The 16,912-nt window shown below is 43.1% G+C and overlaps 1 protein-coding gene across 3 annotated transcripts in view; it reads left to right on the forward strand.

Moving 5' to 3' along the window:
• The window catches only part of LOC118445428 (neural cell adhesion molecule 2), a 73,781-nt gene that overhangs the window by 37,512 nt on the left and 19,357 nt on the right, over positions 1-16,912 (forward strand). For 2 of the 3 annotated variants that reach the window (XM_035874890.2, XM_035874891.2), the window contains exons 2-3: positions 7,399-7,531; positions 8,975-9,183. In XM_035874890.2, the coding sequence (XP_035730783.1) occupies positions 7,399-7,531; positions 8,975-9,183 (342 nt within the window). The remainder of the gene's footprint in view (positions 1-7,398; positions 7,532-8,974; positions 9,184-16,912) is intronic. The other variant, XM_035874893.2, reaches the window with a different exon arrangement.

Consider the following 16,912-nt stretch of genomic DNA (forward strand, 5'->3'; position numbering starts at 1 on the left):
TATCTACGTACGAGTATATACCCAAAGACAAGTACTCCGAGTAGTATACTTTGGTAGGTACGAATGAAGGAAAATAGAAGGACGTCTCGATGAGTCCATGATTTGCGCGCGCGCGCTCCGCAATCGAGACCAACCATTTTCTGTCCCTACGTTCTTTTCTACGTTCTTCGAGGCGTCGCATACGTGTAGGCGAATCATGTAGTCGTTCGAACGAAACCAAAGGTTCGAAGGTAATTCTCTTCGTAATTCCTATCGAGCGTTCTCCTAAACTTAAGAGAGAAAAGATTTCGCGCTATCGCGAGAGATAAGTCATTATAGTCAGTTACACGCTGCATCGTCTAATTTCACTTACGGGAGTAAGTCTAAGTATACATAGGGCAACTGTAAGCTCCTCGAAAAGCGATTAATGTTACGTTTGTATAAGAGAAATTCAAGACCAATTATGTCGTTGGATAAAGATGGAGAAACGTCTTTCCATCCTTATTCATTAAAATCCTCTAACCGACATTTAACATCGTAACAAACTATCTCCGAATTATTCGTTCGAGTAGTACGCGTTATATGATTGTTCCAACTGGTAAATAATGAAATGTTTCTCGTTTAAATTCTCAACGTTCCATGATTAAATATCATTGATAAAGTTCGAGTCGGTAATAAGGCTATTGGACAACTTTTAATGAATCCCCATTGTAGAAAGACTCAAAAGAGAAATGGACGTTTTTGTCGGGCCATTTGTCGTGCCGTTTTTGTCGGACCGAGAAAAAAAAAGAAAATGAGAAAAAAAATAAAGGCAATTAAGACGAGTAAGAAAGAACGCAACTCTCGTAAGAAAGATCATCGGATAATCGTTAAAGAGAACGAGCGGCTGCGTAGGCCGAGATAAGTCAAGACGGTCTAATCCCCCATTCTCTCGCTGTTCTCAAACAAATCCTGCAAAATTCTCTACGACGAACGTCGTGAGCCAATAGGAGAGAATTACTCTCTACCAGCAAAATTCTGACCACCGAAAAATATAAGCTCGTTCGCTCTCTCTAGTTGTTGATTTCTCTCGCTTACGGAGTATAAGCGGAGAAAAAAATGTATCTCATATCCAGAGCGTTCGCGAATCGAATGGAAACTAATATCTCTCAAATACATGTGAAATGTAAGGGCTCAGAAAGGTGAGGAGAACGCGATAGAGGGAGATGAAAGAGATAGGTGGTAGCGTGCAATCTTGCCACCTATAACCACCTACACGTCGTCGTTCTCATCGATCGGCCCGAGCAAAACCTTCCCCGGTAAGCCGCGCTATCCCCTTCGATCCACCTGCGAGGCTGTCCGCTTACCCTGTCGTGCGTTGGCGGTTCGACCGGCGGTTGGACCGACCGTCGTTTCCGTGCTCGGCCAACCACGTTTCATTTATTTTCATCGTGTTTCCTTTTCACTCGATTCTTCTAATTCGCGTTCGCCATCCTTCCTACTCTCTCTCTCTCCATCCCTCTCTCTCTCTCTCTCTCTCTCTCTCTCTCTCTCTCTCTCTCTCTCTCTCGCTCGCTCGCTCCCTCGTCAGGCAACCTGACACCAATGTGATTCGACGCGAGCATCTCGTGCTCTCTGGAATTTGCTCTCTCTTTTTCTCTGATGTTCTTTCTCGCCACCCACGGAATTATTATTCGCGCGTCACCGGCAAATTGAATGCAAGTATTCGAAGGAAGAACGAAAAAGAGAAGAAAGAGAAGATGGAAAGGTAGGTAAGGGTGGAAATGATGGAAGGGTAGAGATGAGACGTGACTGGAGAATCGCCGACGCGTTATCTCCTTTTGCCGGAGAAAACGCAGAACTTAATGGGTTTTGCCTTCTCTCGTAGACGTCTGAAAGGAAGAGTCCGAAAGAAAAAGGAAAAGGAAAAGAAATGGAGAGAGAGAGAGAGAGAGAGAGAGAGAGAGCGAAAGGGCGCGACGACGTCAACGAGGGAAAAAGTAAGGGAAAAGATAGTCCCCTCGCGAGAGTCCACCGTGATTTTTATCGCGATACGTGACCCGTGCCAGCTACGTTATTTTAGAGATTCGCTTGGAGAGAAGCAGAGTCGACCCGCCGAAATTACATTTGTGTCGAATTAAAGCTCCTACTTTGTCTCGTCTCGGCCGACTCGTCCACGTCGACGTGACGCGATACGAGAGAGGGATCACATATGCGGACTTTTAAATTGGATGGAGACGCCTCATTTCGAGTAACGAAATAACGTCCGAGCAAAGGACGTGCCAGGAGATTCTCTCATACGGTCAATGGGCTCGAACTTGAAAAAGTAAGCGCCGTCTGCGCCCTCGCTCTGAACAGAACAAAATGTGAAGCGTTCCTTCGTACAAGGGCCAAAAGAAGAATCCCTTTCAGTCTGAAACATATAAAGATAGCTAAGAAGGAACAGCCCCTCAACGGCAAAGTGTTTGAATTCGAGAGATTGAGAAGAAATCCAATTATGTCGCCAACTTCGAAAAGGTTCGGCCTGATTTTTTCAAGGATAATTTGTTTAACGATCGGTATTTCACGGGCCGGTCTCTGAATCGACCTTCTATCGAATTCGCTCGTTAGAAAATCGATGGCCTGCCGTCGCGTCGAATCGATGACTCTATCAAGAGAGTTACGTGAACTTTGGTTAATCCAAACGATTCTTTACCAAATCCGTAGTTACTTTCCGTAAGTTCGTTCAAACACGAGGACTACCGTACAGCTATCGACGCGAAACTTTATAAAAACGATCTGTATTTTTGATCGTAACGTTATCGGAAATAGGCCAAGCAAATGTCGGAATTACCTATATACTCGACGGCTGAAAAATATCCGTCTTTATTGGATTTCCTAACGGATCACCAAACTCGATCTACGATAACTTTCATACGCACGCTATTTCTTTGTGCGTTCACTAAGAAATATTTAGGTTCAAAAGCCATAAGAATCGCGGCCACATATAATAAACAAATAAAATTCTCCCCCATAGCTCTTGCTAATCGGTAATAGATAAGAATGATAATATGGCGCGAAAGGAGGATAAGTTTGAAGAAAACGCTTAAATTATCTTTTCTCGAAGGTCTATAACCTTCGAAGGTTACCGACGCCCCAATGCTAAAGGAGAAATTGCGAGAGATAGAGAGACCCTTGGATTTTCTTATAGTATAACCGTTATATATCGTCCGTTCCTGGGATGTGCTTACGAAAGCAAAAGACTCTTCGAGTGTCACCTGGAAGTAAACAAAAAGTGACGTCGTCCGAGGAATATAAAATACAATCTATCGGTACGAATATATCGCTACGAATCGAAGAGGTTTCGTAAACGTAGGGCATAGTTTTAACGCTCGCGCGAACATTGTGCCTCGCGATTTCTCGAATTGAATAGAGAGCAAAACTACATACTGGTAGATTTAACGCCATAGCAATGGAAGGCAAAAGAATAGGACGAAGAAAATGGTGGAAACGAAACCAATGGCGCGCGCTGCCAGCGTACACGTTGAAGCTCCGAATAAAGGGAGAGAGAGAGAGAGAGAGAGAGAGAGAGAGAGAGAGAGAGAGAGAGCATGCCTCTGGCTCCGGAATACAAATGGGAAGATGGCCATTGTTATAGGGCATCCGACTTGTGATCAAAGTTGCTGCGATTCTAGGCTATCTATGTTGCCATGGAAATGGAACGTCTTCGGCCGCTACCATCGACGATGAGCACAAGACGCAAGTCTGAATTGGGCTAAGACCGGCTTGGCAAATTCTACAAATGGAATTGTGGGCCGCCTTCGCTTCCGTTCGCGAATACATCGAGAATACGGTGCTGCGACAATGTGTCTGCACCGGACGCGAATACGCGTCCATGTAGTAGATACATACATATTATATACACATAGACACATGCTCGTGACAGTGCGATCGAGGAGAATTACCGAGAACCAACGTCAATATTTGAAGCGGCTAAAGCTCATACTATTTGCCAAGACGTCTTTCGTCGACGTTCACACCGTCGACGATAATCTCGATTCCATTTAACACCGTTCAAACGTCTCGCGGATATAGCGTTTAGCGAGCCTAGACGTACGCATATCGTACCTCTTTTTATCGTACCTTTTCATATTCGTCGGCTATTTAATCGACGTTGGATAAAAATTTATTGTCTTAACGAGAAGAATGATCGATTCTGAATCGTACCGTTAAACGTACAAACGTACTTTGATTTATATCTATTTTATACGAAGAAGCATAAAGGCTTATCCTAAAATCGATCGTCTATCTCATTAAGCGCAAAAAAAAGAACGGCTAAATGGGCCGCTTGCGGTATCGGCTCCGTTCTTTGCCATTGCTAATTACTTAAACGACCTGTGGGGCCACTCGCATTTCTAAAAAACAGAGATAACGCTCTATTCTCTTATCTTTCCTTTCTCTAAAGAATAAGAGAATAAGAAAGTATGGGCTGAATTAGGAAAAAGATGAAAGATGATTGACAGCGTAACAAAAAAAAAAAAAAAAAAAAAAAAAAAAAACACCTTTACAAATAACACCTAGTCGTTCCGATCTATAAGTATAGATGCACTTTATGTACGAGAGCCGATTAATCCTTCGAGTCAATTCAAATAATTTGCGAGTCGCAATATTGACGCGAGGAAGTACATAATTTGGACAAATTAACGCGAGTAGGGGAAAATTAATGACAAGGTGTGGTTAATAACGTGATGTAACGGAAAATGAGCATGTTCGATGAACGTTATCGAATAAGAGTCTCGACAATGTTTGCAGGAATAATTCGCGAGTACGACTGCGCGTGCGAGTTTGGACAAGCACGACGTTACGTCGACGGGCGTGTATTTTCATCGATATTATTTTCTAATGGCAAGCAAACCCCTTTCCTATCCCCTTCTTTCTACCGTTAAATATAAAAAAAAAAAAAAAAAAAAAACTTTTGCCACTTCCAGCACCCCAATTCTCGCTCTCGGTCACGAGCCTCTCGAACAAAAGGCAACTTCAACAAGATTGTATGTATTCTTTATGCGCCTATCGATCGGCTCGTTCGAAGCCGACCATAACCTTAGGAAAACCGACCATAACCACGTCGAGTAGGTGTTACCAACGCGTCCCTCTTTATTTCAGCCGAATAAAAAAAAGCTACGAACGGCTTTTCACCGAATTTTCATGTACGTCGTGTGAAAGGCGTGAACGAACGAGGATACGACGAGGAGACGAGCGAGAAAAGTCATTGGAGAGAATTAAAATGACTTGAACGTCGTCGAAGATCGCGAGCAATTAGTCAGGATAGAAGGAAAGGAGACGCGCTATAGGAACGAGGAGATAGAAAGCGGTATCACCTATTACCCTCTCTTACCGATTCGATAATTAGACCTTCAATGTCGGCCCCTACCTATTTCTACGTCTATTCGTTATCGCTTGCGAAACAATCGCAAGTAAATAATTGGATCGTTCCCATTGGTACACGTGAAATTCTACGTGAGCCGCACGAAATCCTATTAATTCGAAACTGCGGTCTGCGCTTACAATAAGTGCGGAATCTGTACATGTGTCGATTCATCGTCTGTCGTCTGCCGTCTGTCGTTATTCCTCCGTTACTCTCTGCGGATACGTGAACTGCAATTAACTGACTAAATAATAACCGATATAATTTCCCTTTCCCACAAAAACCTACCCAGCCACCCTATCTGCACAATATACGTAGGAGAGAAATAGGAAAAACGTCTAAACGTTCGCGCTAAAGCTTCTATAAAGAGGTTCTCTAAAGAGAATATCGTTTTGTCCGTTTGGAACGATTGTATTTCGCGTTAATGCAAGACCGCGATGCAGAGGCGCGCGCGCGCCGACGCGTTTAAAATATACCAACGTTAGCTCATATACATATAGAGATGACAAAGCATTACTCGCACATATTACGAGCTAATCGTCCTCTAACGAGCCTCAGAGATCTCGTTTCTCCTCCCGTACGCTCCTTCTTCCTAATTTAGACGGCGAGAGGCTGTACCGACAATGCTGTACGCTTTAACGAGTAAACGATCGTTAATTACTGTTGAAAATTGTTGGGACGCACGTTAACAAGCCCCAGTACTAATTCGAAGGAAGAAAATTATCCAAAGGGCGGCACGTCTATCTCTTCTATCGTAGAAAAGGTTTCTTCTTTGAAGAAATTTGTAAAAATTTCTATTAATTTTGGATCGATCGACGTATACTATCGACGATTCTACATAATTATATCCATAGATTAGACGCCCGTACGTGTATATATATATATATATATATATATATATATATATATATATATATATATATAAGCGTATTTTGGTAATTGAACGATATATCTTTATCGATCGTTAGTCGGCCGACATTGGCTACGAGGGGAACTATAGGGATCCTACCCTTAAATTTATACCCTTAATGAGTTAAATCAGAAGGAGGACGGGCGACGGTTCGTCGAAAGCGATGTTCCTGCAACGAGGAATGCCATTCCCCTTTGATATTATCGATTTCTCCCCGTGGTCGGGTTCGATCGTTCGGTTCGACCGATCCGTGGCTGATTAGGCCGACCAATCGGCAACTGCTAACACCGTACCGCATCCGTACGATCGGCCCCGCTATATATATGACGATTACGACACAAAGGTATGACGTATAAACGATGTATATATACCTTTATAAAATACCAATGTAAACGTCAAACGGTGCAGCTGGACAGAAAAGGGAAGGTATCGTATCGATAACGTAGCTTTCTCTTGGCGCGATCCTTTCAGTAGATCGGTTCAGATTCGGCATCGACAAATCGTCGACAAATGGGGTGTAGTCGGGGGAGAAGAACGAGACACGTCTTATATAGAAATTTTTCGCCAAACCCTCGAACGGTCGATTTAGCTCGATCGCACCTGCGGCTCTCTTGCGTTTGTCCCCTCTCTCTATAGGCGCTTCAGGATAAATTTTCATGGAAAGTCAACGCGAATCTACATTCCTTTTTCCAACGTATAGAAAATAGACTTTTATCGTTTTAGCCTTTCGTCGCGTTCCTATTTCACCAATATTTTCTCAACTCCGGCCTCTGAGTAACGTTGGGAATTTGGTGAAAAATCTACGACGAGTCTCTCGTCGTAAGGACGAGAACGCGCGTATCGTATTTTTATCGCGTAATTTACGTTGACCCGGTGTCCGGCGAATACTTGATTATCGACCAAAGTCAGAGATATGATAAAATGGTCGCGGGGAAAGGATAAGGGTATGAGGATGGCTAATACATTTGTTCCGGTTAATATTTGTCCTCGACTCGCGCAAGTCTTTACGATAAAATAGGCCATTCGACTCGCGCGAGTCTCTCCTACCTCCATCGATAAACATTCCAGCAAGCGTATAACGCCACTTTGAATTTCATATCAACCGGCCTTGTTTCTCTCTGTTTAGTACCCATATCGCACATCGTGGCACTGGTCGGAGATCCCACCTATCTTCCCTGCGACATATCAACTACCCACGAAGGAGATTCGGTACATCTTGTGCTCTGGTATCGCGAGGATCTTGGAACATCGGTTTACAGGTGAGATGCAATCAGTGTATACATATACCAACATGTACATACAAATACGCGCATTCTCTCCTTACTGTATTCTCTCTTACACAAATACATATACACATACATACCCTATCTATCTATCCTTCTATCCATCTACGAATGTACAAACTGGCGTCGGTCGTTGTCTCTATCGGTCCGCACCAGGCTACATACATCTCGTCGACACAATGCGAGATTGGTGGTCGCTTTTAACCGAAAATTGCCTTCGAACTCGATTTTCGTCTCGCATCGGGGATACATACCTATTTATATACCTACATAAGCGTGCCCCATGTATACATTTTATATATAAAGTGTATATATATATATATATATACATATACACTTTATTTATATATATACTCGCACACACGCACATGTATCGCCAAGTCTTTCGGCGAACTAAACTATCTAGATGGTGTCTTCTACACCGTACAAAGCATTGAGAAATGAGTTTTCCAACTACTCATAATCGCGAACCTAAAAATAACTAGAGTCGCTCGGAGTAGCAACTTTTGGAAATAGTTGGAGAGTTTATGATATAAGCGCAAAGAGACACATACAAAGGTGGAGAGAACGCGAGAGAGCGAGTTCTTACAACATCCGCGATCGAGTAAGCACGTTAACTATGCGAAATATATAGTCATGGAATGCCGCAGTGTAATCGGTATCGCAAACTTGGCTCACGCTACCAAACAGTGAGTGTAATTGGTCCTAATTGATCCTATCTGAATAATGCCAAGACTGGAAACCTGTTACCATCGAATTAGCGATTAGGAGCGAGCGTTACGTCCAAAAATCCTCTTGAAAGCCAAGCTTTTCCTAGAATCTATAACGATATGTAGTAATAAATATAAAATTGAGCCTATTTCGAGATTGAAACATTTTCTATCTCGTAAAAAGAAAAATGAATTTTATAAGAGATGCTCTCTTTCAAATTTTTACATCCGTCAATACATGGCCATTCACCCGAACGAACAAAAATTCTCGATAATGAATATACTATTTTCACGCCTTATTAATTTCAATTTGAAGCTCTAGGAAAAGCTTTAAAACTCATATATGTAGAAACTACCCGATGGATTACGCGATTAAACGCGATTTCGTGCTTGCACGTCGCTAACACAGATATACTCGTACTTGTAATATACATATATAGTATAGATATAGGTACTCTCCCTCACACACACACACACACACACACACACACACACATCGCGTTGTGCCATCCTTTAGTAAATTATCTTTAAATATTCTCCGTTGAAATTATCAAAATTTATTTCTCGTTGCTCTTCCTTTCCCTCGACACATTCGCACGCAAGAAAGGAACTTCCAAATTTGAGAATAGAAGATTGTGTGTGTGTGTTCGTTCGAGGCAGCTGGTCACGAGCCGAGACTCATCGGTATAATAAAGCGATTCTGTCGCAGCGTCGACGCCAGAGATCGAGACTTTGGTATAGCCGAGAGATGGTCGGACGACACGGTGTTCTCGAGTCGAGCTTACTTCATGCCAGACAAGAAACCGGCCGAGCTGGGCGTGGATCACATAAGGGAGGAAGACGCTGGTATTTATCGGTGTCGGGTCGACTTCCAAATCGGCCAAACGCGAAACTCCAAAGTCAATTTAACGGTGATAGGTAAGAACGAAACGATCTTTTGACAAATCTCTTTCATTTGCCTTAATCGTAAGAATATTTTTCTACCGACCGAGGAAGGTAGCCTCGGAAAGTGGCTTCGATCGAATTCACTCTTTTTCGATCGAATGCACTTTCAACGATATATTCGCAAATCTTTCTTGAGTTTTTATTAAAAATTCGTATTCTTCCCCCGTCGTCGCCTTCTTTTTTTCTTTTTTTGTTTTTTTTGTCTTTTTATTTTTTTGTTTTTTGCACGCCGCGCGCGATATTACTACAGCTCTCTCCTTTTCCGGCTTTCTTCTTTCTTCCTTGAAATCTCTTAGGAACACGAAGGAAATACTCGGCTTCGTACCAAACGGATATTATTCGTCTGGTGTGAGATTTCAGTCTGAGATACATACTCCGAGAGCGTAACCGAAACGTTTGACATTTTTCCGCATTGGAAAGGTCGCGCGCGAGAGCTTCCAAGATGCAAAGGGGTTTTCAAAAGGGTTTTCCACGGTATAGTCGCACTGGATGTCTCCTACCTTCTTACAACGTTACAGTATGTTGCACGTTAGATATATGTGAACGGTCGTCCTCGCTCTCTCACGAGCCACTATAATCTAACAATACGTCTCTCGTCAGTAGACGCGGCAAACGGCAAAAGGCCAACGGTCTCGATTTATAGTCAACGTTCTGCAGTTGACATTTGTTGAACGTATGTATGCACGCATGGATCCGGTTATACGAGAACCTACCTCGGTATACGAAAAGAAAATATCTATCGCGTCTCTCGCGCACGTTTCTTCACGCGTTCGCATCACCTACCAGCGCATGCCTACTGCGTTTTTCCAGACGAAAGCTATGAAATATAAGCGATCGATGAATTATCTTTTTTATCGACAATCGAGGTCGGAGTCGCGTCGATATCTCGCATCCGAAACGTAAATCTCTCTTGAATTGAAGGAAAAATAACAGAAGAGAGAAGCCCGTACACTGGTTCCGTCTATCTTAAACGTTGAAACGTTTCTCGGATTTCTCTCGCGATCGAGACGTTGTAAAGGAACGAGATCTATACCGCGCATTGGTAAAAGAATGGCGGAGAACGTTGAGCGGGAGATGAACTACTCCGGCAAAAGAAAGGAAAGAAAGAAACATAAGAAGGGAAAAAGGGTACGGAAAAGGAAGAGGTTGTTATAACGCAATGGAGAGGGGGAGGAGAGTGAGTGAGAGAGAGAGAGAGAGAGAGAGAGAGAGAGAGAGAGAGAGAGAGAGAAGGGAAAAAAGAATCCAATTAACAATCCCGTTCAGAAGTTATGGAGATGCCCTGGCCGAGCGTGCCATGCCGGTCTCGTTGCTTTTTCTCCTCGGCATGTGCCGAGGAATTTTTCCCGCGGGATAATTAGCCCCTTCTACCGAACAACCCCCAACCTCACCCGGAGCATGCTCCGAACAGAAGCCCTCGTAAACGCGAATGTTGGTAAACCTTTTCCAGATGAACGGCAATTAACGTGCTTTCTCCGCTCTCCTCGGGTACCCTCCTACTCTTTCGTCGTACTTTGCTAAAATTGCTAGTTGCACATCGGTCTCTCTATCTTTTTCTTTCATTTCTCTTCCCCCCTCTCTCTCTCTCTCTCTCCCGCGTGTTCGCAAGGCGCGTGTCGTTTTCGAAACACGTACGCGCATAAACGCGAACGGAAGAGAGCGACCTTTCGTTAAAAGCGAAAAAGGAAACGGCGTTAAAGAGAGCACTCGAGGAATTTAAATCGCGCTTCTCGCAAGCCAGCAGCCGTCTGTGTCAAAGAGAAAAAGGAAAAAAGAAAAAAAAAAGGAACGAGAAGAGGGGGCACGAGTGCGAGCGGATAGCGATGTTTTCGAATACCTGACAAGACGCGTCCCTACTCTCTTTCTCTCTTCACTCATTTTTCAACCTCCAATAATCTCTCTTATTAAATATTTGTTCTTTTGTTGTGGCAAAGTCCATCGCAAGGAGTAACGAGGAGGTATAAATAAATGTATCTGCTGCGAGGGATCGACGACGTTACTCGTTATCAAATCGAATAGCCTATCTTCGAGTAATCCGATATTAATTCGATGATGTTCGCGTTTGGGCTCGAATAAACTATCGCTTCTTCGCTAAAGGCCCCATTTAATAATCCAACAATTGGTTCATGTTGGTCCATCCAAAGTAGCAATCATAAAAGTATATATCGACGTAAGGTGATACTAATAACGGTTAAATATATATTATAGAAAGCAAACGAGCGAAACAGAGTAATATGGTCTAACGACGGAATAAGGCCGGAAGAAGGTTCGAAAAATAAAAGGAAGAATCGAGGAGGCGAACCATCGAGAAAGTCTTTTACTTTTCAAGAGAAGAATAAGAACGAAGAGTCATAAATTGGATCGAAAAGAATTTATCAAGTTCGTTACTTCGAAAAACGACGCTTGCCACCGCGTACTTCTTGCGGCACGTCACGATATACGATAGACATCGATTCTTCGATTTTCAAGAAGCTTTACAAACTCCTTTCTCTGTGAAACGCGAGAACTCTTTCGTGGGAACGACTCGCGTTATAATCGTAAATCATGTTCGAACTTGAATATATAACGCACATCTTTTTCACAATCAACTGTCCCACGGATTTGTGAAATTTTACGTACTATAGACTTTGAAATTTACCTATTTCTCTTTTCTCGTGTTATAAAATGCGCTTGATCACCCGTCAAAGTTACGAACGAAATCGCCTTTCCGTAACAAACTTTTGGCGCTATCCGTTGACGTTAGGATGAGGGTTAGTTAGGACGCTGCCGAAGGAGGGAGTTGGGCCGCGCGCGCGATAGAGAGAAAAGAAGAAGAAGAAGAAGAAGAAAGGAAAAGAGGCGGTAACCTTTCGCTCGAATTGTTCTCTCGAAAGGTAATCGATCTGGATTTTCTCTCACTCGTCTTCTCGACCTCGAACTTTTAATAGTATTTTACTTTTAAGTACACTTCCGTCCGGATGATGCATCTGGTGCAGACGCGAAAGACGATCGAGTCGAAATTCCCTCGTAGAAAGTTAATAAGAAAAAAGTGGGGGACGAGAGAGAGAGAGAGAGAGAGAGCGAAAAAACGACACGTAAAACCATGTTCGACGAAGGGATTCAACGGGAACGACCTTGCTCCTTCTTTTTTTTCCTCTTTATTAAACGAGAGCTCTTTTTCTTTCGAACAATCAGAGCGACTCTCGATTCTCCTCATTTTTCTCCTTTGCTATGCCATCTCTCTCTCTCTCTCTCTCTCTCTCTCTCTCTCTTCCCTTCATTTTCTCTTTATCGATCATCCGCTTTGATGAGCGAAATTGACTGTGAAAATATATAATAGAAGAGACGTCGAGCCATTTGCAAAATTGGAAACACTCGATGGAAATGTACATTCCTGTTGAAGATGGAAGTAAATATGAGCTAGAATACGATCGAGTTCGTGCTTTCCAACTTGTCGACATTTCTATGAAGTGCTTGCGAATGAAGATCGAAAAAGTTAATTGTAAAGCGACAGGTGCCCGGCTAAAGAAATCTCGCGTAGAAGAACTGTCTCAGCAGTTAGAATCTTGAGGGATCTATTGGAAATGATTGGCCAAGATTTAGTGTATTAGATAAGATCGACTCGGTTTATGTGAAACAGAAAGAAACGGTTCTGCCGTTAATTCGCATTTAAAAAGTACTTTTACCGTTATAAATGCAATCACGTTCTAGAGAAATAAAAGGAAAAAGGATTTTGCTAACGAGAACGGGAAGAGCATCGTCGATGGACGTACGAAGTAGTTTGGAGAAGCGGACGTAGTTGAAACGCCGCTTGAAAATGTACTTGAATTCAATTGTTTGAAAGTAGCTCCGTAATCGGTTCGCTCTCGTCGTTACCGACGGTAAATAGAAAGGCCGCACCTGTTAGAAATCACGGAAGAAGGTCCTCGTTCGCGAAGCTAGGGAAGATCCGAGGACGTCACGTTGAGTTTTCGAGGAAGGAAATAATTACGCTGTTCGAGGTACACTCTGCCTCAGAATTCTCTCTCTCTCTCTCTCTCTCTCTCTCTCTCTAGGTCCTTACGTACGTACTTAGATACGTACTTAGATACGTACTTAGATACGTAGGTTGTTTAAATGGCCGAATATCTCGATCACATTTTGCGAGGAAAAGTAAGTCGTTCGAAGGAGGAAGTAGGTAGAAGGTAGGGTTTAGAAAGAGAACAAGGACGTTCTTTCGATTAGCCGTAACGTGCACGCGAATAAATTTCACGAACGGATAAAAATTTTACGAACGGATAAAAGTTATCGTTGATGAGTAGAACGCGATCCACCGGATGAAATTTGGGGGAAACATTGAGAATAGGAACGCGCGCAGCTATCCAAGCTGAATAATAAAAGCGCTTTCGGAGCTCTTGGGTATCTCGGTGATCAAATTTCGTGGCGGAAGGATGGGAAAAAAAAAAAACGAGATCGATCGATTTATCCGCTCGAAAAGGGAAGAGAGGAGAAGAGGTGAATTTGTCGAAATTCACGCGTGAACACGCAAGAGAGATGCGCGAACGAGTATCCTCTCCCTCCCTCCTCTCTCTATCCATTTATTGGTCCATCCAAACAAACTCTCGGAGGCGATAGCAAGAACGACGAATAACAAACGAGTGGTCCTTTGTGTATCGAATATATCGAAAGTTACTCGAGTTACTCGCTAGAAGAACCGATAAGTCTATCAATCATTTTTCAACGCGGATTAAAACGAACACGCGGACTTACTACTAATCGACGACATTCTTGAAATTCCTGATAGGAGCAGAGAACTAGCGGAGAGAACAAGCTCGCAAAGAGTCGAGTTACATGGCGCAAACGTCTGTTGCAAACAACCGCAAAGGGAAAGGTAAAAGTTGAGAAAATTCAAGCGCACGGACCTGATGGCTGCAGTTTCGCCCTTAAACACTTGCATTACGTCATTTCAAATCTATGCGAGGCAAAGTTTGTCAAAAGAACCCATACCCGTCGGCACTGCCTTTCGAGTTTGTCATTTCTCTTTTACTCAATGGCAGGTATAGCTACGCGGTATTTCTGGCACGTAATATGGTATGACGACGCGAGACTAGTCGAGAATAAATCTATTCTTATGTATCCTCATTTTCGAGAGGAAAATAATAAAGAAATCGAGGTCGAGGAAGGCCAAAGAACAGAAGAAAATGGAAATGAACGCGTTCGAGCTATCGCGAGTTTCGAATTATCGCGAACGTTAGACGTAAAGTATAACGTCGACGACGACGACGTTATCGATAGAAGCAAGTTGATATCCACTATTACTAGTGCTCTTGCTCGTTTCCTTAACGAGCGCTCTCGTGGCAGCTGAATTGGCAAAGAGAGTCGATGACGACTATTCGCGTATAAGCCGCGCTAACAAACGAGCAGCCGAGCTTACGCTGCTCCGAAAAAAAGAAAAAAAAAAAGAAAAAAAAACAAAGGCTTACGTCAGCCCGCTCGGACGGACAAACTTTAATAATTCGCAATAATTAATATGATGCATCCCCGCGAAAAAAAAAATTCTTTCTAATCCTTCTTATCCTAATATTCTCGGTATAATTCGGTAACCTCGAGGAAATATCAATTGCTATGTCGACGTTAAAATATCTCGGTGGTGATCGGGTTCTTAAAAGTGGTAGCGGTATCGATGATCCTCCGACGAATACTATCCTCAGGAATGCCAACTGACGTGCTGCATAAAATGCACAAATTGCGTGTCTGTCGAAATTAACGAGCCGCGATAGCGACGCCCGTCGAAATCATAAGAGCGAGAAATGCGCTTTAGCACGCTCGACTTCGTTATGGAAATTTGGATTTCATCTCACGGTGCATTCTTGTAATATTCCAATCATTATTAATAAAGCAGCCACGCACTTCGCACCCGGATGCGCGTAATTGCAAACAATTTTCCTGGATTAATCGCTTTGTTCGTGGGAATGCGGTCGGCGCGATTCGGTAATGCTATTAAAAAACGATGTATCAGCTTTCTTTCTTTATCACTTTTTCTCCTCTCGGTTCGGTGGAAAAGAAAAGTGAAATTGCTTAAACGTTTCCAAGTGAAATCAATTGCCGGACGGCACCGGCAATGACAAAAGGGGAGATAAAAGCGACCGAAAATGACCGAAGTTCCGATCGAAAGAGACCGATCTCGGATCGGTTTCGATTTACATAGAAGGAATAATCGCGTATCGATGTCTACAGAAGACGCACAGAAGCGCGTTAATTATTATTTCGCCGTTCCCTTTGTCGGCCTGTGTCTCTCTGTATTTCAAGTTTCGAGCTTCGCGAGACAATTACTTGGTCGTCGATTAATCGCCTCGTCCGAGAAGGGAGGGGAAAATTTCCCGAAATGAAAATATTTTTCTTAAAGCCATAAAGGATCAGATCCATTCGGTACGGTCTTCGGGACTAATGAGAAAGCGCTTCGAGGATACATCTCGTTTGCTCTTGAAATCTACCACGCTGGAAGGAATGAAATTTCGATCGTCTTTATCTCTCCTTCTCCATCCAATTCCGTTGTGGACGAATTTCATCTTCCATCCGTTTCCATCGGTCGGGGATTCGCGAATCTCGCCCTACATCTGAATCAACAACGTTGAAAGGTACTTTTCCCGAACACGATAGGACAATCTTATTTCATCGAATAGACTTCGATGGTAGAAACACACGGGAGATAAAGAATTGGAGAAAGTTGGAAGAGAGGAAGAAAAATGAAAGGGAAAAACACGTTCGGTGCTCTTCCACGTCCTTGTTCGTGCAAACGCTACGATGCTTACCGCGACATTAAATTCCATTCATAGATCCTTTCCAAAAGACTTGGAAATACTTGGCAAAATTCCACGACGCGGTAAACCACCGTCGTCTCTTTCCTTTTCCTACTCGTCCATTCGAGTGAAAAAGAGTGAGAAAGAGAGAAGATTCGATAACGGTTCTCACGATTCGCGACTTTTTACGCTCTCGGGAAAGGAGACACTTTTCTCTCTCTCTCTCTCTCTCTCGCATGTGCTTCGAGATCTTAACGGGAGAGTTAGGAAGGACGGTACGAAATAACGTGACAATTGCGGAAAGGAATAAAAGAAAATAAAAGAGACAAAGAACCACGAAAGAAACTCGATCATCTCGTTTCTTTTCTCGGTTCTCGAGCGCCTCGCTCCGAAAGGATAACAAGAGATTAGAAGGGGTTTAGAAGATACGATCGAGCGAGGTAGAGAGCGAGAAGGAAACAAAAGTATTAGTAAACGTGGCCTAAGAAAACCAAGAGTTTCCGAAGAGTGGATGGGAAACCGAAAGAAAAATAAAAAAATTAAGAGAGAGAGACAGAGAGAGAGAGATATGGAGCCGATTTCGACGTACGTTTAATAAGAGAAGACCTCCTCGCCAACCGATTCGGAAAGAAACGTAAAAGAAAAAGGGCATACCGTACAATCCCATAGTATGAAATTTTGCTACACAGAAAGAACTACGGACTAAGATCGGAGTAGTTTGCCTGTAGGGTGGTGAATCAGAATCTGGCAGGTACTCGTCTTCCTCTTCTACTAGCACAAAAGGAACCAGTACGAGACGACGATTCTCTTTGTGTCCGAGGAAATGCGCCAGAAATGGTTGTCCGTGCTAGCGAAGGAGAGAAAGTGCCGAAGCAATTATCGTAATGGCGGTCTTCAAACCGCGGAACGTCGCGAAATTATTACGACGTTGAACGAGGGGCGGT

This window comes from Vespa mandarinia, unplaced genomic scaffold (assembly GCF_050613455.1).
Source record: "Vespa mandarinia isolate Hongniang unplaced genomic scaffold, ASM5061345v1 scaffold_59, whole genome shotgun sequence".
NCBI classification, from domain to species: Eukaryota; Metazoa; Arthropoda; class Insecta; order Hymenoptera; family Vespidae; genus Vespa; species Vespa mandarinia.